The following is a 24,407-nucleotide window of genomic DNA, read 5'->3' as shown; positions in this document are numbered from 1 at the left end:
CATCACGGGGAACTTTGGTGGAAATGACAAACTAAAATAGCACGCTAATAGATTACACCAAGAATTCATCTAGAGAATACCGCTTAGATCGGGATAAAAGACGGGACTTTTATTTTGGTTCGTGACGTCATCTAGCAGCGTCGCGCTTTGAATTCCGCCGATGAAGGTTTGTTTTTAAAGTGTTTTAAGCTATATGAACTGTTCAAATAACGTTGGACATTATTTATTTTAACACGGTGGTGCTTTTAGTGCTTTATTCTAGCGTTATTTATCAGTATTCTGTGTGAATGAATCACATTTGTAGACGCCAGTCACAGGAAAGTTGCGTCTCCGATTGAGAAAGGTTTGTTTATATTCGCACATTCATTCAGTGACAACTCATGCACGCTTCATATGTTACTTTAAATATCAGGCCTAAAATTACATGTAAGATAAACATCAGTACTGTTTATTTGACTGAGCAAACAACATTAGCACTGTTTATTTGGCTTTGAACGGTGTACTTTAATGGTCATTGGCTGCTAATATGATTTCATTATTTAGAATTTGCAAATGAAACTTTTCAGAGATTATATTATCAGGGAGAAAGTCTGAATGTGCGAATATAAAACTAACTGTACCTCAACGCGATTCCCTGTTCTCCTGGATCGAAAATCTGTTTTAATACAATAGTTTTCAGTCTCTTAGAGTAGAGATGAGAGAAACTGAACATCTAGAACTACCAACCAACTGCTTCCTTGAATTATTGTGTTTAAAATCAAATTACTGTTTGATAATTAATCGCTAAAACCTTAAACTACAAATTTAAGAATTGCTAGACATTACAGAACCCAAGCATAACGTTTTAAAGTGTTTTTATTTAAAAAGATGTAGACGTAAAACAGGTAAACATACATGGCTAACCGTGACACCTGCATTTGTCTTGATGAGGAGTCAACCTTGTGTCTGAAGAATTAATCATCTTTTATTATGTTTGTGTATTATAAAGATGGCGTTTATTAAAGAGGAGAGTGAGGACCTGAGGATTGAAGAAACATTAGGGGTCAAACGTGAAGATCCTGAGCAACTAACAGGTTGGTTTTCATTCTCAAAGCTCTATTACAGGGCTATTCAATTAGTTTGTCGTGGGGGCCAGTTCATGAAGAGCATCCCGATTGAGGCACCGGAGAGATAAGACTTGCAATATGAGTGATGACACAACATCAATATAAAAGCCCATATGCTGTATTTCTGCTCCTTAAGACGCCCACGTTGGCTTTTTCTACATTAAAACGTTAATATGTTGTACTATGAAACTTCATAACATCACGATGTTTATGTGGCCGATAATTATATAAAAAACTGATTGGTTGAATATTTCAAAACAAATTATCTTATTTGTATTAGCAACTCCTCGCTTCCATACAAAGCTACTTTTATTTAGACAATAGTAAACTTAGGGGTCTGAAAGTAGGAAAGAAATGAAAACGAGCACCAACATTTTAAAGTGTTTTTGTTTAAAATAAAATCTTTGATGATTTAATAAAAGAAAAGTAAATAAATAATAATTGTGTTGATATTTAAGTGTCGCTTAATTAACTCCCTATTAATACAATTATTGATTTCTATAGAGCTGTATTTAAATGTTTATGAAATAGTGATATATATATTATTATTATTATTATTATTTTTATTATTATTATTACTACTACATAAAAGGTTAAATATTAAGTAAGAGATAACATACATCCAGGTGGTTGTTATAGCAGAATAAAGCCTGACAGGCTTATCAGCTGCCGTTGTATAAGACTGAAGGGTTATGAATATGGTTATAAACTAATGTCTATTCAGTTTTAGTCTGGTTTCCATCCATAAAAAATGTTGTTAATGAATAATATGGTGATAATCATTCATCAACTACATTTTATCTTGGGCGGAAACTAGACTAAAACTAAATAAAAATCAGTTTTAAATCACACAAACTATGCAAAAAATGTACTGACAATTTCATAAACTAATGAAGACATGACAAAAGATAAAACTAAACTGAAAACCAAACTAAAAATGGCCAAAATGTCAGTATATGGGAGAAGAAAATCTAAGAGCAAGTATAAATAAATCTGAAGCACACTTGAAATGCACTTCTGAGACGGCACCAAAGACTTACATTTAGCAAAGACGTTTGTCAAAATGCCGTCAAACTGAAGGTGATCTTCACCCACGCAGACCATGAGATTATTAGTAATATGCTCGTGGAATTAATTAATTCGACAGCACTCAATACACTTCTAAATTAATAGCATCTGTCCTCTACAGTAAACTTGCCACAACACATACTTACTTCACTTTCGATTTAGCAGTTCAACCATTTACTGGTGTAAGAATCTTCTTGCTTTGACATCCCTACTCCACATTTAACCTATTAAAATACTCAAAAGCCTTAATAAACGTCAGTAATGTTAAAAAAATGAAGGATATGTGGCTGGTTTATTATAAAGAATTCATTATTTAAGGTGTTTTGGGTCTAATGTTACAGCACAGTTTTTAAATCAGGCTTTGTATTGTTTAAATTTTAATATCCTTCATGTTTATAAATATTTTAGAAGTGTTCTCCAGGAGTATATAATGAGCATAGAAATTTTAAGAAATGCGCATAATTAACCTATTATGATTTAACTGGTCATATTTATCTAGAGTAGATTTAGTTGCACATGTGACTAAAACTGAATCAGAATTTCCTGTTGAAATTAACAACGACCAACTTTATTTCCATTAAAGTTATCAAAAATGAATGAATACTGTAATGCATTGTTTATATTGTAAATACATTAACATTTAACTAGCACCAATATTATTTTAACCATATATTAAGGGTTACCTGCAAACATAATATCAGTAACTCATTTGAGCTTAGGACTTCAGTTTCAGTTCATAAAAATACACAAACAAGTTTAAAATTCAGCAAAAGTACTTTTAATAGACTTTTAATATTTTTGTAACATGTGGTACTGGCAACGGAGTTGAGGATCCAAATGCAGCGTCTTTATTAACTAGAGTAGTCAGGCAGGCAATGGTCACAAGCAGGAGCAAACGGCAACATCAAGGGCAATCCAAAAGAGTAGTCTTGTCACAGGCGAAGAGATCAGTACAGGCGGCTAACGGCATAAAACAATAAACAAGGCGAGGGTCATGAAACATGGCAAGGAAAACAAGACAAGGAAACACAAAATCAGGAACTGGTGTGTGTGTGTGCATGATAGTATTTGTACTCCAGTTCATTGACGGATATGTAGTTCACCAGCGATCTTCAACCACTAGATCGCTGGTGATCATGACAATTTTAGAAAAATCCATATTTACTCAAAGTTATTGAGGCATCATCTTATTGCACTTCTCTCAATACATCAATCTATCCACTATCTACTGCTTATCTGGGTCTGGGTAGCAGGGTCAGTGGTCTCAGCAGGGCGTTCCCAGACTTGCCTCTCTTCCGACACTTACTCCAGCTTCTTCGAGGGATCCCACGATGCTCCCAAGCAGGCAAACTATAACCTCCTCCCAGGTGACAGAGCTCCTCACCTTTTTTTAAGGGTGCACCCTGCGAAGGAAGCTCATTGTGACTGTCTGTATCTCAGATCTCGTCCTTTGGTCATAACCCCAAAGCTTATGACCACAAGTGAGAGTAGGAATGTAGATTGACCAGTAAATCTAGAGCTTTGCCTTTTGGCTCAGCTACTTCTTACCACAATGAACAGTACACTATCCACATTGCTGCTGAACTGATCTGCCTGTCAATTTCATGTTCCCTCACCCATGAACAAAGCCCCAAGATACTTGAACTCCTCCACCTGGGGTAATGACTTTCCTCCAACCTGGAGATGGCAGGACACCTTTATCCAGTGGCTAACCGTGGGCTCAGACTTGTAGGTGCTAATTCTCATTCCTGCACCATCACATTCAAACCACCCCAGGGCTTGCTGAAGGTCCTGGTCTAATGAAGCCAACAGGGCAGCGTCATCTGCATATAGCAGAAATTAAATCCTGTGGTCCCTGAAACAGACCCCCTTCTTGCCTGAAGCTGCGCCTTCTGCGATCTGTTCATAAGGATTTGACAGAACTGGTGACAAAGGATAGCCTCGTTGGAGTCCAACCTCTACCAGAACAGTCAGTCACTTTCCTTCAGCATATTTCCTGCTTAATCAGGTGTCACCACAGTGGAATGAACCACCAATTACTCTGGCATATGTTTTCCCAGCGGATGTCCCTTGTACATAAGATGTACATCACCGCGATGCGGTGGTGCAGTAGGTAGTGCTGTCGCCTCACAGCAAGAAGGTCGCTGGTTCAAGCCTCGGCTGGGTCAGTTGTCATTTCTGTGTGGAGTTTGCATGTTCTCCCCGTGTTGGCGTGGGTTTCCTCCGGGTGCTCCAGTTTCCCCCACAGTCCAAAGACATGTGGTGAATTGGGTAGGCTAAACTTTCCATAGAGTATGAGTGTGTATGGATGTTTCCCAGAGATAGGTTGCAGCTGGAAGGGCATCCTCTGCGTAAAAACATGTGCTGGAAAAGTTGGCGGTTCATTCCGCTGTGGCGACCCCAGATTAATAAAGAGACTAAGCTGAAAAGAAAATGAATGAGTGGAAGATGTCCATTACAAAAATCTGATGTCTAAAATACAGTGTAATCTTAATTGTTTAATAAACTAACAAATTCATTTGTGATACAAGACTTATTTAATTAGAGAAACTGTGGATTTATAATGAACCAAGCAGGGTTTAATTTGTGCCGGAACAAGCCGGATGCAGATCCCCCTGACCCCCACTTCATTTTACCGATCCCCCTCCTCACACCCACCACCCACTCTTTACTTTCCTCTGTGACTTCCCAGCCCTCTTCACTTTTGTCCGCAATACCTCTCCCTCCTTGTGTAACATTCCGGATCCGGAAATCAAACACTGAAACCAAGTAAACCAGGTTTTGGGGTCTTAAGGAAGGCAACAATTACAATTATTAAAAATACCTCAGATTACGGGAAACCACTCTTTTAGTGATTCTGTTGTTAAGATCTAGCATGCTTGTATGTTTTGAAATTCATTCATGTTGGTGTTTTGCGCCTTTTTAAACTAGGCTAAAATTGTGTTTCTCTTTATTCGCTTTAGATATGTTGGTGCTGAAAGAGGAGAGTGATGAACTGAAGGAAATGAAAGAGAAAGATCAATATGAGAAACACCAGGGTATCGTGACTGTTGAAAAATCTTCAAAGCAGAAAAAGACTCTGAAAACCTGTTGTGATTGTGGAAAGAGTTTCAGTCAAAAACACAACCTGGAAACCCACAGAAGGACTCACACTGGAGAGAAGCCTTTCACCTGTCAACATTGTGGAAAGAGTTTCGCTCAAAAACAAAACCTTAAGGTCCACATGAGAGTTCACACTAGAGAGACACCTTTCACCTGTCAAGATTGTGGAAAGAGTTTCGGACAAAAAACAAACCTGGAAATCCACAGAATAATTCACACTGGAGAGAAGCCTTTCACCTGTCAGCATTGTGGAAAGAGTTTCAGTCAAAAACAAAGCCTTAAGGTCCACATGAGGATCCACACTGGAGAGAAGCCTTTCTCCTGCCATCATTGTGGAAAGAGTTTCACTGATAAACAAAATCTTATGGTCCACATGAGAATCCACACTGGAGAGAAGCCTTATGTCTGTACTGTATGTGGAAAGAATTTCAGTCAAAAACCAAGCCTTGATGTCCATGTGGGAATTCATACTGGAGAGAAGCCTTACCAATGCCAACAGTGTGGAAAGAGTTTTAATCGTAAACAAAACCTTCAGGTCCATATGAGGATCCATACTGGAGACAAGCCTTACCAATGCCAACAGTGTGGAAAGAGTTTTAATCGTAAACAAAACTTTCAGGTCCACATGAGAATCCACACTAGAGAGAAGCCTTTCTCCTGCCATCAGTGTGGAAAGAGTTTCCGTCATGAACACAACCTTAAGGTTCACATGAGAATCCATACTGGAGACAAGCCTTACCCATGCCACTCGTCAGGCTCAAGCAGACGAAAGTAAATCAGCATCTGTGCCAGCGTGGCCCTTGGGGAGAGAGTGTGCTTTGATTGGTTGTTTAGCTACGAATCATAGCATGAGGACAAAAACTAGAATGATTAAACCAGGCAGGTGACTCAAGCCAAGCCAACAGAGACAGGAGATTTGAACCGATCTGAACCAACTTTTAACTATCTAGAACAGGTGTCCCCAATCCTGTTCCTGCAGGTCTACCTTACTGCAGAGTTCAGCTGCAGACTTCAGCAAACCAAGTGCTTCTTCAGGTCGTACTCAGTAAGTTTAGTTGTGTTTTGATCAGGGTTGGAGCTAAACTCTGCAGGAAGGAAGATCTCCAGGAATAGGATTGGGCACCTGTGGTGTAGATTATGCTTGGGAGTGTAACTGTACATGTTTACATTTGGTTCATGTACTCTGATAATGAAGACAGTCAGTCCAGATGTGCCAGTCACTGGACTGGCAAAAAAACATCATAGCAGTATCCATTCACACAGAACGCAACTGTGCATCTGAAAACACTTTGGGTCTAAAGTGCCCAGTTAAGGCTGGTTTATACTTCTGCGCCAAGCGCACGCGTATGCTATAGCGCAGCTTACGCGTGGATGCATAGCCCTTGCCATGACCGTCTGCGTCTCGCACCTCTCAAAAAATGTAACTACACGTCGCAACGACGCATATCGCAAGCTCTGTGATTGGTCGGCTTGGTATCGCTGACGAGTGTGGCCAGGGCCGAGAGCCGTGCGAGCCCGATGGAGCAATTGTTTACAAGTGTGGAGTCCCATGAGGGACCTCCGGATGGAAAGTTTTGTTTTGTGTTTAGCTCCTGATTAAAATTGTTGCACGTCCGCCGGTTCCTGCCTCAAAGTTTAAGCCACTTGTACATTAAGGAAGCCCACCTATGAGTTTTCTGATTGGTCCACTGCTTTGGAACTGAGATTGAGCACTCCAATATAAAAGTCAAAATTATTTTATCTTAATGTGTCTAAAATGCAAAAGAAACAAGTGTATAACGTTATAGGTCAAACTAAGTGGAAAAACAAACTAAAGTGACGTAATTTTAAACAAAATCCATCTGAAACTACAGGGGCTGGTCATATAATTAGAATATCTCAAAAAGTTGCTTTATTTTACTAATTCCATTCAAGAAGGTAAACTTGTATAATATAAACATTCATTCCACCCAGACTGATATATTTTAAGTGTTTATTTCTTTAGATTTTTTATTTTTTCATTTAATTTGATGACAAGACTAAACGATCTTAGGGAAGACGGCTGATTTGACAGTTGTCCAAAAGACAACCATTGACACCTTGCACACGGAGGGCAAGACACAAAGCGTCTTTGCCTAAAAGGCTGGCTGTTCACAGTTCTGTGTCCAAGCACATTAGTAGAGAGGTGAAATGAAGGAAAGGATGTGGTAGAAAAAAAGTGAAGCAATAGGAATATCCGCACCCTGGAGAGAAACAAAACCCATTCAAACATGTGGGGGAGATTGACAAAGAGTGGACTGCAGCTGGAGTCAGTGCTTCAAGAACCACTACGCACAGATGTAGGCAGGACATGGGTTCAGTTGTTGCATTCCTTGTGTCAAGCCACTCTTTAACAACAGACAGCATCAGAACATACCTGCAAACACTCCCGTTTTTCCCGGGAGTCTTCCGAATTTCAGACCCACCTCCCGTATGTTTCGGTCTACCGGAAAACTCCTGGACCCCCCCCTTAACAGTCATGCATGTGATAACATAGAAAAACAATGGAAATATAGGACACTGTCCCATCTCGTGGTCCATTCACTGCACACACTGCTACTTTAACAGGTGGTTGGACCATTTTCAATTATTATAATGCACAATTGATTTTCTGTTGTTACCTCTAAGCTTAATACACTGTCTTCTAAATATAAAGTTAAACGTTTTATTAATATGTTGATTTTGTACTTTTTCTATCACAGGAAGCTCCTCAGTTCTGTAGCTGATTGTCAAAACACCTCCCGCCTGTTCAAAATAAACAGAAAAAACCTACACCTGTGGATTTGATTAGTATTCCTGTTGTATTGAAACATGACTTATGTGTATCATTTAATTCTGCAACCCGCTAGATGTTTTGCATATGTTCCACAATGATAACAATGTTCTCGTCTGACTTTTATTATTTGCCTTTTCACAGTTGTGTAAAGCTGCTCTCATTCACTTTACATTTCCGGCTTCTTTACTGAAAACAGCAGTGATAAAGAATAATATAGCCAGATCTTCAACTGTGGTTAATCAAAATGATGTGTTAGATAAATAAAATAATTATTGTGAAATGTACAAAATCGCTATACAATTAAACTTGTGTGACTTCTCTTTCACGGATTTTACCTGTTTAACTTTAAATCTGTTGTTTTGCTTGCACTGTTGCCTGATTTTCCCTGTTGCTTCCACAGTAAGTTGAAAAATCACTAATAATGAGAGTAAAAATGTCTTTGATAATTATTGATACGAGAGCTTTCAGTTTGCATTCTTGAGTTAAACTAATAAAAACATAATTTCTGAACTTTTATTTTGGTAGGACGACATGACGTCATGAGGTCGCGCCGCCGTGTTGTTTTGTTTGTGATTCGGCTGAAGAAAGGTTGTGTATTTAAGCATCCGATAATCACAATGGCTTCATTGTGGAACAAAACATTGTTTATCTTTATTTAACATTATTGGGGGTTGGTTTGTGAAAATCCCGCTTCCTGTATCGTCAGTCAGGTCAACAAACAAGAATTTTCACAGTAAGTAGATAAAAACGAGCTTCTAGAAACTACGAGTCAATTGAATCAAATGCTTTGATAAATGACTCACTGAATCGCCGCGCGCTGTTCAATTGGTGTAAATGAAGAACAAACGACATGTTTTACAAAAGTAATTTGTATATTAATGTACACTAAATGTAAACGTTATTGTACATATCAATAAATACTATGAGTGTGTGGAAATTCTCCAGTACCCCGGTTCAGTTTGCTGAGGAGACAGGATTTGTGTGGTGGCACCTGCTATGTTAAGGATGTTAAACAATTAATGATAGCAATATTTAAACTTTTTATTAACTTATATATTTAATTAACTTAAGTTATGCGCTTGCATACTTTCACATACTCTGTTTAGTCCAGAAACTAAAATGACAAAGCTCTACAGCAGAATAGTCAGAAATAAACATGTTATACTACCATAAACAGTAATTTTGGTATGTTCAAAGTTCTTTAAAAAACATCAGGGCTTGTCCAATACATTATCTATCTATCTATTTTTTGGGTTTGGTTTGAATATCATTAGCACAGACAGAGGTTTAGTCTTGATTTCTTCTTCTTTGTGTTGATTCTTCTCCTCTTAAACAGACAGAGAAACTCCTGCTGAAGCGACTGAGCTCCACTATTATAAAGATGGCCTTTATTAAAGAGGAGAGTGAAGACCTGAAGATTGAAGAAACATTCAGAGTCAAACATGAAGACCCTGAGCAGCTAACAGGTTGGTTTTCATTCTCACAGCTCAACTCAGTCATTTGATCCTCATTCAGATCTGCAGATCTACATTAATGAAGGATGTTTTTGTAAAATGTCATATGAGCGCCTCATTACAGTGATTTTACTATATTCTGAGGACTTGATATGGTACATAGTGTATATGGCACAACAGTTATGTGTGAAGAGCAGAGGGCTCAAGGCTTATTTATCCTTCTGTCTCAAGTGATTGCCCTGACCCACGGCGCCTGCCTTGCGTGTACTCGTGCATTCTCTGCAATAACACTTTTGAAACACTAGCTGGCAGCAGGTTTTTATGTTCCTCTGTGTCGAGTTTCTTTGCTCTTCACCGCTACCAAGCCGACCAATCACAGAGCTTGCTCTACACGTCATTGCAACATGTAATTAAATTTTTTGAGAGGTGCACATTGACGTCAGCCACAGTTCGTTTGACGTCAGAGTACGGTACATTTTGATAGTGTGAACTCTGGTGCACATCAGTGAAGTCCAGTTTGTGTGAACTTAGATACGGTTCACTTCTGATATGAATGCATTCGTACCAAATAACGGAAGTAAACGGCCAACTGTACAACAAACTTTAGTTTTTATAACATTCATTCATGTGTGTGTGTGTATGTCTGTGTATCGCCTACCTTGGTGACAAGCGGGACTGACCCAATGCAAACAGTGATAATGTCTGCTTGTCTCCACCAACAACGACTTCTGCAGACATCGCGTGATGATCTGAACATTTTTTAATGGTTTTTGCGGCAGATAGACACAAGTGGCTCTCAGTATTTTAGTTTTGGTAATAAAGATTTAGTAAAATCAGGACGACTGTGATTTGCGGATGTCTCCATTTTGGCACTTCGCTTTCATGGCCGTCACCTAGGAACAGCTGTACACAAAACAGCAGCTCGATGACGCAAACGCACCAGGGTTCATAAGGAAAAAAGACGGTGTGAACACAAACCAGTCGAGAAGGTGGCAGGGGGGATAATCGAACCTGGTGTGAAAGCACCCTAAATTGATGAACAGCATGTCGATGAACTGTTTTCGTTGTCCATATGAGCCAGTCATAGGTGAAGTTAGGGCTGGGCAGTTTCATCAAGGCGATTTTCAATGTAATCCTCCAGCATGTGCATTTAGATTGAGCAGAGTTCACAACACAGTGATAGTGTGCTAATACGTTACACAGAAAACAGTTGCAATTCTCGGTTTAACTAGTCAATAATGACGTCAAGATAATAGTGACAATAACGACAACTGTGTACTTTGCTTTTCAGTAAACGCTGAACGTGAAATTACAAAACATAATAACATGTTTTTACTCCAAACTCCAGAGAGATGATTCCATAGTCTTGTGTTTATATCACGCTGAACCAATGAAAGCAGTTAAATCGTCTGTTTCTTCAGCCATTACCACTTTCCCCAAAGGATTTCCTGTGTTTCTTCATGTGTCATTTGGGACATGTTCGTGAGTTTTCGCTAGAGCGCCCCCTTCCGCATGGGAGTCGGTTGCTCAACCAAGGAGGCTAAAGACCATGGCCTCTAGCGTCTGTCGCTGGAGCACCTTTAAAGCTCAGAGGAGTGAGGTTTATCTGCACAGCACTTCACTAGCTGGCCTCTGCTACACTCACCTCCCTAAACCTCGCTCCCATCCGGGTCACGGCACCAATGTAACTCCGCCGGGCCTACTGCACCCAACCCGCTCCGAGCTGGGATTGAGTCGGCAACCTTCCGCATGGGAGTCAGTTGCTTTACCAAGGAGGCTAAAGACCATGACCTCTAGCATCTGTCGCTAGAGCACCTTTAAAGCTCAGAGGAGTGAGGTTTATCTGCACAGCACTTAACTAGCTGGCCTCTGCTACACTCACCTCCCTAAACCTCACTCCCATCCGGGTCACGGCACCAATGTAACTCCACCGGGCCTACTGCACCCAACCCGCTCCGAGCTGGGATTGAGTCAGCAACCTTCCGCATGGGAGTCGGTTGCTTTACCTCTAGCGTCTGTCGCTGGAGCACCTTTAGAGGTCAGAGGAGTGAGGTTTACCTGCACAGCACTTCACTAGCTGGCCTCTGCTACACTGGTATGATGGCTTGGCTCAGAGAAATGGTAAAGGTTGTTATTTTTTACTTAAAGTACTTTAATCGTCTTTCTTAGTGTAGCCGCTATTTTAGTAAGGGCAAACAATAATGCGTGAGTCCATTGTGAAACAGCAGCAGTCACCCTACACCAACTCACGGTCTTCCCTTACTGACCCCACCTACTCCCTTAGCTGCCTTAAATCCTGATTTGCATTGATCGAGTAAAACTCCTCAAAATCCAAACATTAATGCAAATACTCCAACATAAATAATATACAATAAAGCATGTACTCAAACATGAATAATATTTAAATCACAGAATTAACCTATTCATTAATAATAGAAAAAGGAAATGGCTCCAACACTTAAGTTATGTGTATACGGAAAGTATTCACACCCCCTTAAATTTTTCACTCTTTGTTATATTGCAGCCATTTGCTAGCCCCCCAAACTGACAGAAAAACATAGAATTGGCCACATTCATCTTTTCCTCGATTGCATCTAGTCGTCCTGTCCCTGCAGCTGAGATGAGCAGTGCCTGGTTTTCTCCACACATACCGCTTAGAATTAAGGCTATAAAGTTCTATCTTGGTCTCATCAGACCAGAGAATCTTATTTCTCACCATCTTGGAGTCCTTCAGGTGTTTTTTAGCAAACTCCATGTGGGCTTTCATGTGTCAGGCCACTCTGCCATAAAGTCCTGACTGGTCAAGGGCTGCAGTGTTGGTTAACTTTCTCCCATCTCGCGACTGCACCTTTAAGGGTCAGCCACAGTGATCTTTGGGTTCTTTTTCACCTCTCTCACCACAGCTCTTCTCCCCTGATAGCTCAGTTTGGCCGGACAGCCAGGTCTAGGAAGGGTTCTGGTCATCCTAATCGTCTTCCATTTGAGGATTATGGAGGCCACGGTGGTCTTGGGAACCATGGCCAAATCTGTGCCTTGCCACAATTCTGTCTCTAAGCTCTTCAGGCAGTTCCTTTGACCTCATGATTCTCATCGGCTCTGACATTCAATGTGATCTGCAATGTCTCATACAGACAGGTGTGTGGCTTTTCTCCAATAAGTCTAATCAAACACAGCTAGACTCAAATGAAGGCGTAGAACCATCTCAAGGAGGATCAGAAGAAATAGACAGCACCTGAGTTCAGTATATGAGTGTCATATCAAAGGGTCTGAGTACATAGGACCATGTGATATTTCAGTTTTTCTTGTTTAATAAATCTACAAAAATGTCAACAATTCTGTGTTTTTCTGTCAATGTGGGCTGCTGTGTGTACAGTAATAAGTAAAAATTCACTTAAATGGCTGCAGTATAACAAAGGCCCCGTTTGCACTGCTAGTTAAATGTGGGCCAATTCCGATTTCTTGCTCATATGTGACACAGATCAGATCTGTTTTATGACCTTGTAGACACAAAATGCATTCGGATAATCAGAGATGGGGTTCAGGCCTCCTTCATATGTGGAAATAAATCAGATATAAATCCGAGATGTGACAAATGCGACTATCATGTAAACCGGCAGATCGGATTTATTGAGGCATTCCGTTTTGTACATCATTAAACTTGAGACAATGCGGTACCTCTCCGCGACTCAACAACGTAGAAGGAAGTGCATGTGTGGAGACGCCGACGTGGTAAACAACAAGAGAGGAAACATGGAGGAGGAAAGTGGTCAGTGGTCGACGGCAAAAGCTACCTGCCTTCTAGCCCTGTGGGGAGATGAGACCATGGAGGACACCATATATAAACCATATGCGCGAGCTGCGATGACGGCCCTTTTCCCTCCTCCTCCTCCGCCTCAAAATCATTTTAAAGTTGGCCAAACTTCACATATTTCACAGAGCTAAAAGCAAGACAATTTCTTCCATCGTGGCTAGTGTGGCGCAGATGCTAGAACCCGCCTCTACGCATGTGCAACATCGTAAATTGTATGGCAAGTGTAAACACAAGAATCGGGTATGGGTCACAATTAAAAGAACGTGTAAACGGACAGGCAAACAAATCAGACAACCAATTGGAATTGGGCACCAAGACCTGACAGCGTAAACGGGACCAAAGTGTGAAAAGTTTAAGCCTGTTGTTTTTGATGCTGAAATCCATTCATGTTGGTGTTTTGTGCCTTCTAAACTGGGCTAATACTGTATTTCTCTTTTTTTCCTTTAGATGTGTTGGCCCTGAAAGAGGAGAGTGATGAACTGAATGAAATGAAAGAGAAAGATCAATATGAGAAACACCATGTGACCTGTTGTGGAAAGAGTTTCACTCAAGAACAAAACCTGGAAATCCACAGAGGAATCCACACTGGAGAGAAACCTTTCACCTGTCAACAATGTGGAAAGAGTTTCAACCTTAAAAAAAATCTTAAGGTCCACATGAGAATCCACACTGGAGAGAAGCCTTTCACCTGTCAACATTGTGGAAAGAGTTTCAGCCTAAAACAAAACCTTGAGGTCCACATGAGAATCCACACTGGAGAGAAGCCTTACAAATGCCAACAGTGTGGAAAGAGTTTTAGTCGAAAATCAACCCTTGATGCCCACATGAGAATTCACAGTGGAGCAAAGGCTTTCTCCTGCCAACAGTGTGGAAACAGTTTCCGCCAAAAACAAAAACTTCAGGTCCACATGAGAATCCACTCTGGAGAGACGCCTTACCAATGCCAACAGTGTGGAAAGAGTTTCATTCAAAAAACACACCTTACAGGACACATGAGAGTTCACACTAAAGAGAAACCTTACAAATGCCAACAGTGTGGAAAATGTTTCAGTTTAAAGCATAACCTTAAGCTCCACATGAGAATCCACACTGGAGAGAAGCCTTACCAGTGCCAACAGTGTGGAAAGAGTTTTAATCGTAAAGAAAACCTTAAGCTCCACATGAGAATCCACACTGGAGAGAAGCCTTACCAATGCCAACAGTGTGGAAAGAGTTTTAGTCAAAAAGCAACCCTTGATGCCCACATGAGAATTCACAGCGGAGTAAATGCTTTCACCTGCCAACAGTGTGGAAAGAGTTTCGGTCAAAAACAAAAACTTCAGCTCCACATGAGAATCCACTCTGGAGAGAAGCCTTACCAATGCCAACAGTGCGGAAAGCGTTTCATTCAAAAAACACACCTTACAGGACACGAGAGGGTTCACACTAAAGAGAAACCTTACAAATGCCAACAGTGTGGAAAATGTGTCAGTTTAAAACATAACCTTAAGCTCCACATGAGAATCCACACTGGAGAGAAGCCTTACCAATGCCAACAGTGTGGAAAGAGTTTCAATCGTAAAGAAAACCTTGCAGGACACATGAGAGTTCACATTAAGGAGAAACCTTACAAATGCAGCCTTATACCTGCACACGACGTGGAAAGAGCTTCAGTCAGAAAGCAACCCTTTATGTCCACGTGGGAATTCACAGTGGACTAAATGCTTTCCCCTGCCAACACTGTGGAAAGAGTTCTAAAAACAGAAACTTCAGGTCCACATGAGAATCCACTCTGGAGAGAGGTCTTACACAAATGAAAAGAGAAAACAAAGAGAAAGTTTTAAATGAACGATCATCATGTTATAAATGTATAACTTTGGTTGTTGAAATGGCTCAATGTGTCTGAAAGGTGTGCACTGATCAGGGTAAAGTCTGGGACTCACCAAGCCAACGGTAAACCATCAGTGAACAGTTACTCGGCTAGTTTGTTCTGTGTGTTCCACATTAGTCAGGCTCATGTTGGTGAAAGTAAACCTGCATCTGCGCCAGTGTGGCTGTGAGAGAGTGTGCTCTGATTGGCTGTTCATCTACAATTCAGAGCATGAGGACAAAAACCAAACTGATTGAATGAGGCATTGACGCAAGCAGAGCCAAAAAACCAAACCGAAAAGCAGAAAAAGTGACAATTTCAGACAAAATCTGGTTGAAACCTCACCTAGCGAACTTTTGGAGGGAGTTAAGGCTCCTAAATAACTTTGACTTACCATTGGTTTATGTCGATTACGCTATTATTGGGTTTGTTCTGGAGCCATGGGGGTGGGGGTAGGATGATTCTAAGGGCATACGCAGTTTTGAGGCCCCCAGACTTGCTATTAGGCAGCCCAACGCTCCTGGTTTTTACTTTCGTCCATGAGCACACCCTCGAAAACTTGCTGTCCCCTTTACTACACCTTTATGACGTTTACAACCAACAAATGAAAAGACAAGAGACGAACAAGTAATATTTAATGTAAATAAGACACGCTTTCAAAAATATAACTTTGTTCTTCTTCTCTCTCAGCTGCCATGATTATTGTGTTGTACAAAGTGACACGTTTACAACCCAGCCCACTGCAGCATTGGTGTCGGGAGTGTTCAAATACAGTATACCGTCACTCAGCCTTTGCGAAACTATTTTTGCCCTCAAACGAAAATGAACTTTGCTTGAAGTATACCGAGGCCTTAACAGTAATGCATGTGATTACATAGAAAAACAATGGAGATATAAGACACCGTCCCATCTCGTGGTCCATTCACTGCACACACTGCTACTTTACAGGTGGATGAACCTTCCGTGCTTCCATTTTCATTCATTTTATTGTACAATTATTGATTTTCTGTTGTTGTTGTTTTAGGAGAGGGTTGGGCTTTACCTCTCATTTTAATATTTTATTATTCTGTTGATTTTGTACTTTTATATCACAGGAAGCTCTTCAGTTCTGTTGCTGATTGTGATAAAACACTTCTGCCTGTTTAAAATAAACAGAAAAACCCAACACCTGTGTATTTGATCATTATTCCTGTTGTATTGAACCATGACTTGCATGCGTCACATCTCCAATTCTGCAACCCGCTACATAGTTTGACTATTTTCCACAATGGTGACTTGTTCTCATTTAACTTGTCTTAAATACCTTGTATATATCTTGTAAAGCTGCCACAATTTACACTGTACATACTGACTTCTTCACTGAAAGCAGCAGATATAAAAATCTAAAATAAAAATACACCACCTAGATCTTCAACCATTATTTAAAATGATGCCTTACACCTGCCAAGATTGTGGAATAAGTTTCATTCATAAACAAAACCTGAAGGTCCACATGAGGGTTCACACTGGAGAGAAGCCTTACACATGCCAAGACTGTGGAATAAGTTTCACTCAAAAAGCAACTCTTGAAACCCACATGGGAATTCACCTGCCAACAGTGTGGAAAGAGTTTCAGTCAAAAACGAAAGCTTGCCAACACTGCGGAAAGACTTTCAGTCAATACATAACCCTTAAATTTCACTTAAGAGTTCACACCGGAGAGAAGCCTTACATCTGCCAGTGTGGGAAGAGTTTCACTCAAAAAGGACACCTTACAAAACACATGACAATCCACACCAAAGAGAAGTCTTGCACAAATAAGAAGAAATCTTAAGACTCCCATTCACACCGAGAAAATGTGGAAAGTGTTGAATGTGAATAAATCCCAGAGGGTGGACGGCCATTTAAGTTGGTTCTGCACCATTTTTGGTCCCGGCTGGGTCAGTTGGTGTTTCTGTGTGGAGTTTGCATGTTCTCCCTGTCGATTAAATGTTTGGTAGGGACATTTCAGTAATTGGTGGATATTGGTGGGGACATGTCCCCTCCATCCATGCCAATTCTACGACCTTGCCAAGCTTACAATTAAATGTTATATTAGGAATCACCAATGGAATTAAACAGCTGTCTATTTAGTTTCATTTTAGACGTTCGAATCAGACAAAATCTGCAGACGCTTGTGAAAACAGGTAGTAGAGTTTAGGTTCTTACCACTGTCTTGCTTTCTGGGGGTCGGTGGAGCTGCTCTTCAGTGGTCCTTCAGCAGTGACATTTGCTTTGAGCTGATCTGAATAATTTTTTATTACTTAGTATTACACCAGTCTACTACCACTATTCTGCTCCCTTATGTTTTGAGTCTGTTCCAAATGATCACATTTTCTTATGTTACTTCCAGGTCTTAATTTGTGCCGGAACACTTCGGATCCGAATCCGGCACCTCTGAAACTCCCCGCTCTTCACCTCTACATTCTCGGGTAACATGCTAGATCCGTTACCCCGATCTGTTCCAGGACCTCGCAAGTCACAAATTAAGCACTGGTTACTTCCCTGTTCGTTCTTGTAAAACTGCTTTAACACAGTCTACGTTGTATAAACTGTTATAGCCCTGCTGAAGAATCCAGCTTAAACCAGCCTAGGCTGGTTGGCTGGTTTTAGCTGGTTGACCAGCCTGGTTTTAGAGGGGTTTTGGCCATTACCAGGCTGGTTTTCAGCCATTTCCAGCCTGGTCTTAGCTGGTCAGGCTGGAAAATGACCAGCTAAAACCAGCTTGACCAGCCTGGTTTAAGCTGGACATAGCTGGTTTTGGCTGGGCTCCCAGCCTGGCTAGGCTAGTCAAGCTGGTTTTAGCTGGTGATCTCCCAGCCTGACCAGCTAAGACCAGGCTGGAAATGGCTGGAAACCAGCCTGGAAATGGCCAAAACCCCTCTAAAACCAGGGTGGTCGACCAGCTAAAACCACCCAACCAGCCTAGGCTGGTTTAAACTGTTTTTTTTTCAGTAGGGAGCCTATAAGGTGATAATCAGGTTTGATAAAAATACATGTAGCTAGATCTTCAACAGAGGATCATTTAAAGTCAAGTATCTTTTATAGAAAATATACACGTAGTTCTTAACACTGTCTTCTTAAAACAATGGGTTTCATGCACTAATAACAGCTTATTTATTATTATTATTAATATACGCTCATCTAAACCTCTATAAACTATCTCACATATTTTTATTCCAGCCATTGTTATTAAATGTTTAAATAGCCTGTTAATAAATGGTCATATAAACTTGTATGTCATGTATGTAATTTGCATATATTGCCATGTATCAGATTTTTTGTTGGGATTAATTGATTGACACAAATCATAAACTATAAAATCATCTCACAGAACGGTTTATTTCAGGCTGTGCTAATTGATAATACAAGAGCTTTTCGATGTTACTGCGTTAGTAATTTGAATGATACAATTATATAGTTTCTGAATTTCTTCTTTTTCGTAAAGGATAAGGCTTTTGTTTTGGTAAGCGAGCATGACGTCATTAACCCGCGCCGCTGCGCTACTTCATCTGCGCTTTGGCTGAAGAAGGGTTGGTGTCTAAATGGGTTTAAAATGAAATGTAACATTGTTAAGCTTTAAATAGCATCACAGAACAGTGATTTGTGAAAATCTGCGGCTCATTGCGCTTCCTGTATCGTCAATCAGTTTATCAAACAAGATTTATCACAGTAAGTAGATGAAATGAGCTTCTAGAATCTACGAGTCAATTGAATCAAATGCTTCGATAAACGATTCACTGAATCGCCGCGCGCATCAGTGTAAATAAACAACAAAAACAAACATGACATATTTTACAGTATAATTAAACGACTTTTAGATATATTGTACAAATCTGTTAAAACTATTCACAGAGTATAAATGCTAAACTTCATGTAGTTTGTGTTCTTATGTTGTGCTTCAGTAACTGACTGTGAATGATTCTCTTCCAGTACACTAACTAGTGCACTAGAGAAGTGATTGAGACACAGACAGAGGTTTAGTCTTGATTTCTTCTTCTTTGTGTTGATTCTTCTCCTCTTAAACAGACAGAGAAACTCCTGCTGAAGCGACTGAGCTCCACTATTATAAAGATGGCCTTTATTAAAGAGGAGAGTGAAGACCTGAAGATTGAAGGAAACATTCAGAGTCAAACATGAAGATCCTGAGAAACTAACAGGTAAAAAGAAATGGTGAAATGAGCAGAAAGATGACAGACGCCACTGAGGATTACAGCAGGGCTGCCAACTTTTGATTTTAGCTTGAAGTTCGACTTTTTGCCCCGCCCCCACATAAAGCCACGCCCCATTTATTTATACATACTTTTTACAAAATATTTATTATAAATAAGAGTATTGTTGCTATTATACAATTATTATATTCTAAATACATGAAAGAAAAAATCTGTTCTAACTGTACAATGTAAAGACACAACTGAATACTACTGAAAAAAACAGCTTAAACCGGCCTAGGCTGTTGGCTGGTTTTAGCTAGTTGACCAGCCTGGTTTTAGAGGGGTTTTGGCCACTTCCAGGCTGACCAGCCTGATTTAAGCTGGACATAGCTGGTTTTGGCTGGCCTCTCAACCTGGCTAGGCTGGTCAAGCTGGTTTTAGCTGGTCATCTCCAAGCCTGACCAGCTAAGACCAGGCTGGAAATGGCTGGAAACCAGCTTGGAAGTGGCCAAAACCCCTCTAAAACCAGGCTGGTTGACCAACTAAAACCAGCCAACCAGCCTTTGCTGGTTTAGGCTTTCTTTTTTTAGTAGAGAAGTGATATGCTAAGATCATTTAATAAATCTTTTGCATAAATATATTAATTTCAGGACAGCCTGGTGGCTTAGTGGTTAGCAATGTCACCTCACAGCAAGAAGGTCATTGGTTCGAGTCTCGGCTGGGTCAGTTGGTGTTTCTATGTGGAGTTTGCATGTTCTCCCCTGTGTTGGTGTGGGTTTCCTCCGGGTGCTCCGGTTCCCCCACAGTCCAAACACATGCGCTATAGGGGAATTGATGAACTTTATGCGAGTGTATGGATGTTTCCCACTACTGGGTTGTGGCTGGAAGGGCGTTTGCGGCGTAAAACATTTGCCAGAACAGTTGGCGGTTCATTCCGCTGTGAAATAGAGAGTAAGATGATTTATAGAATTATCTGTTGTGTTGTCTTAAGGGGCTCACACACCGGATGTGCCGCTCGGCGCCGGGCCGCATCACGCCACACAGCGCCATGCATTTTAGGGTGCTTTCACACCTGTCAATCGATTCATTAGTTCTGAAACAGGCATTAACATTGTTACATTGCTGCTCTTTGTTCTTGGTGCGGTTCGCTTTCACACGGCAAAGTTTCTAAACGGACCAAAAGAGCTAAAACAAGTCACGTGTGTGTAAACTCTCCTCACATTGGTCAGAGTCCCGCTCAGCTGGTGGTGTTTGACAGTGTGTGCGCGACGTGTCTGAAGAGCGAGGAGGGATGCGGTGGGGAGGGATGAGAATGGTGCGCGACGTATTTGAGGACCGGGAGGGAGACGCGCAATTTACGGAAGATTTCGTTTGCAATCATTAGTTTGCGGGCACTTCCGAGAGTCTCTGTGCATTTGCGGGAGACTCCTGAAACTTCCGGGAGACTTGGGATGTCTGGAATGACCTCCCATCCTCACTATTTTCTCTTCATATAGCCGTATGCCTGTTACATATCCATAAAACACTGTGATATAGCCGAGCTCGGATCGTATGTCTTTCTCACTACAGTGATCCACTCCAGAGTTCGTTTCAATCGAGCCTAGACCACCTCATTCAGGCGATCTCGGAGCGATTGTTTTGCTGCGGATCCGAGCGCAATTGCTGGATTCACATATGCCAAACGAACCGCGCTAACTAGACAAACGAGACCGGTTCAGAAAAAAAAGTCTAGGTGTGAAAGCACCCTTAGAATTCTAGACATAGGTTTCTATCGATGTACACACATCGTCGCAAGTCAGCAGCTGTCTGCTGCACCCAGCCACGACTCAGGACACTGTTCATATTTCTGCCACGCCACAGAGCGCCATCTGAATAGTTTCCTTTTTTTTTAACATTTATTTTTGGCCTTTATTAAGCGGATAGGACAGTTTTACAGACAGGAAGCGAAGTGGGAGAGAGAGAGAGGGGGTAGGGACGGGAAATGTCCACGAGCCGGGATTCGAACTCGGGACGCCCTGAAGTGCTACTGCACCATATGTCAGCGCACTAACCACTAGGCTATTGCACTGACAAATAGTTTCATTTTAAAAAACAATGTGCGCGTCTGGTGTGTGATACTTTCAACTGTCATGTGCGCGCAGTGTTGCGCATCTGGTGTGTGACGCCCTTTGGACCAGACTTAAGGCCAAGAATTAGGTTTATTAAGGGTAAATTCCCTGACTTCATCCTTCGTTTCTGCTTCATACAAAAAAAAATCTATCAGGAGATATGCTAATCAAAATAAGGTCATCATCATATTATTAACACTTTAGTTTAGTCGACTTCCAAAACTCACTGTGTTCCCACATCTGAACATGAAAGGCTGTTACCCCTGCCATAAAGCGCAGCCCCTCTGAAATGTGCATCTATTAACTGAAATAGATCATTTTTTAACAACAGCATCATGACACTGAGTGAACCCTTTCCTTACAGAAGATTACAGATTTTCGCTAACATTTATTTGTAAACAGTGTGTTTTACAATGCGTTTCACTTACCGTTTTTGCCTTATCCATCAAGATATTAATCATATTACGTTTTAATCTATTATGGTTTCTATGTAGACTGAGAATCCTAATGAAAGTCTGTGAACAGGGTGTATTTTACGGCAAGGGCAGAGGCGTTTCTCGGCACAACACCTGTTGCACAACACATGAGCGGCGCGTGAGAAGCACCTACTTTTTTTCGGCATGCATGTTCACAAGTGGGATTCATACCGAGAGCGGGAATGCATCGCGTCAGCGTCAAGCAGGAGCGGAGCGAGAGGCACGCGGGGATGTATTCTGCGTTGGTTTGGTTGCACATAGAGAATAACATCTTTATATAACGATAAAAGTCTTTAAAACCGTCTTTCTTTAATAAAAAAAAACACTTCACGTGAATTTCTGCCAGATGCGTGAGAGTTGGCAGCCCTGGATTACAGGACTTGGCACAGCTCAAAGTTGTGAGAAACAGTCTCTGCATTGCTTTCCTTATAGACATCTAGTTTTGTTCCTATAAACTAGACTAAACTTCTATTTCTCTTAATTTGCTTTAGATGTGTTGGTGCTGAAAGAGGAGAGTGATGAACTGAATGAGGTGAAAGAGAAAGATCAATATGAGAAACACCATGAGATCATGAAATCAATGAAGATGGAAAAGACTCATGTAATGATGGAAGACGGAAGCACCAAATCCACCCGTCCTTTCAGCTGTTGTGATTGTGGAAAGAGTTTCAGCCAAAAACCAAACCTGGATGTCCACAGAAGGATTCACACAGGAGAGAGGCCTTTTACCTGCCAACAGTGTGGGAAGAGTTTCAATCAGAAACAAAAACTTGAGTTCCACACGAGGGTTCACACTGGAGAGAAGCCTTTTACCTGTCAGCAATGTGGAAAGAGTTTCGCTCAACAGACAAACCTCAAGGTCCACATGAGAGTTCACACCAGGGAGAGACCTTACACCTGCCAGGATTGTGGAAAGAGTTTCTTCCACAAACAAAACCTTAAGGTCCACGTGCGGGTCCACACTGGAGAGAAGCCTTACATTTGCCAGCAGTGTGGAAAGAGCTTCAGTCAAAAAACAAATCTCGACGCTCACGTGGGAACTCACAGTGTAGTAAACCCCTTCATCTGCCATCAGTGTGGAAAGAGTTTCAGTCATAAACAAAATCTTAAAATACACATGAGGGTTCACACTGGAGAGAAGCCTTACAGCTGCGGGCAGTGTGGGAAGAGTTTCAGACAATACCCATCCCTTAAAATCCACATAAGAATTCACACTGGAGAGAAGCCTTATACCTGCCTGTGTGGGAAGAGCTTCACTCAAAAAGGACAACTTAAAAAACACATGCTAATCCACGATAAGACGCAGCCTGTAGGCTGAATTACACTTCTGCGCGGAGTAAGGGTGTAACGATACACTCAGCTCACGATACATTGTGTATCACGATGTAATGTTCACGATACGATGTGTATCAGGATACTTAGATCTATTAGGATATTTATTTAAAAAACATTACGAATGTTCAATGTATTTCTTATAACAGACGTCATAACGTAATAAGATCGTCATAACGCCACAAAGCTTATTGTGACATTTTTGCATCGCAATAAACTGTACCACAATAAACGGTCACAATAACCAGTCTGACGCATTCTGAATGGAAGTTTATGCAGAGAAAAGTGTAGTGTGACCGCAGCTTCATGCTACTTTACTGTGCAAGTAGCTCAAACTCGCTCATTCAGAGGCGGGAACTGGCGAACATACAATAACTTTAATCATAAAGTAAACACAAAGCAAAAGTTCCTATTTTGAACTCCTCAACGAGACTTGACACACTCGCTCCTCCCCCACGGCTCTCAGCTCCGCCCACACTTGTCAGCGATACCAAGCGGGTATCGTCACGGTGCATAGTTACATTTTTTGAGAGGTGCATGTAAGCTTCGGTGTCAGCCTCGGCGAATGGTCTGCTGCCGTGCAAAGGCTGTGCCGGACCATCCTCGTGCACTCGATGCAGAAGTATAAACCAGTCTTTACACAACTGAAAAGAAACCGTAAGATTAACGCAGATAAGCTTGTTCGTAAATAACTTCACTGATTCGAGTCTCGGCTGGGTCAGTTGGTGTTTCTGTGTGGAGTTTACATGTTCTCCCTGTGTTGGCGTGGGTTTCCTCCGGGTGCTCTGGTTTCCCCCACATGTCCAAAGACATGCGGTATAGGGGAATTGGGTAAGCTAAATTCTCCGTAGTGTATGAGTGTGTATGGATGTTTCCCAGTGATGGGTTGCAGCTGAAAGGGCATGCGCTGCGTAAAACATGTGCTGGATGAGTTGGTGGTTCATTCCACTGTGGCGACCCCAGATTAATAAAGAGACTAAGCCGAAAAGAAAATGAATGAATGAATAATTCTATACTAAACATTTCATCTTTAAGCTACAAATGTATCATTCATTGTACTCAAACTCCCCCAGACCTACACAGCGGAATGAACCGCCAACTATTCCTATTTCATTCACACATATACACTACTGAC

The 24,407-nt window shown here is 41.1% G+C and overlaps 1 protein-coding gene across 2 annotated transcripts; it reads left to right on the top strand.

The window, feature by feature from the left end:
• Positions 1-206: 206 nt before the first annotated feature.
• LOC130221968 (zinc finger protein 260) lies at positions 207-16,340 on the top strand. 2 transcript variants are annotated; one of them, XR_008836344.1, is made up of 4 exons: positions 207-343; positions 989-1,073; positions 5,138-7,862; positions 7,997-8,066. XR_008836344.1 is itself a non-coding variant. In XM_056454562.1 (4 exons), exons 2-4 carry the CDS (start codon positions 989-991, stop codon positions 15,033-15,035), a joined length of 2,145 nt encoding a protein of 714 aa, XP_056310537.1. In that variant the 5' UTR covers positions 207-343; the 3' UTR covers positions 15,036-16,340. The 2 variants fall into 2 exon arrangements, 1 of the variants encoding a protein (XP_056310537.1); XM_056454562.1 differs by lacking the exon at positions 7,997-8,066 and adding an exon at positions 13,865-16,340 and having other exon boundaries at positions 5,138-6,026.
• The last annotated feature ends 8,067 nt before the right edge of the window (positions 16,341-24,407 follow it).

This window comes from Danio aesculapii, chromosome 4 (genome assembly GCF_903798145.1).
Source record: "Danio aesculapii chromosome 4, fDanAes4.1, whole genome shotgun sequence".
Classification (NCBI taxonomy): Eukaryota; Metazoa; Chordata; class Actinopteri; order Cypriniformes; family Danionidae; genus Danio; species Danio aesculapii.
The sequence above is the reverse complement of the archived record's forward strand: the minus strand, read 5'-3'. Positions and strand labels throughout refer to the sequence as shown.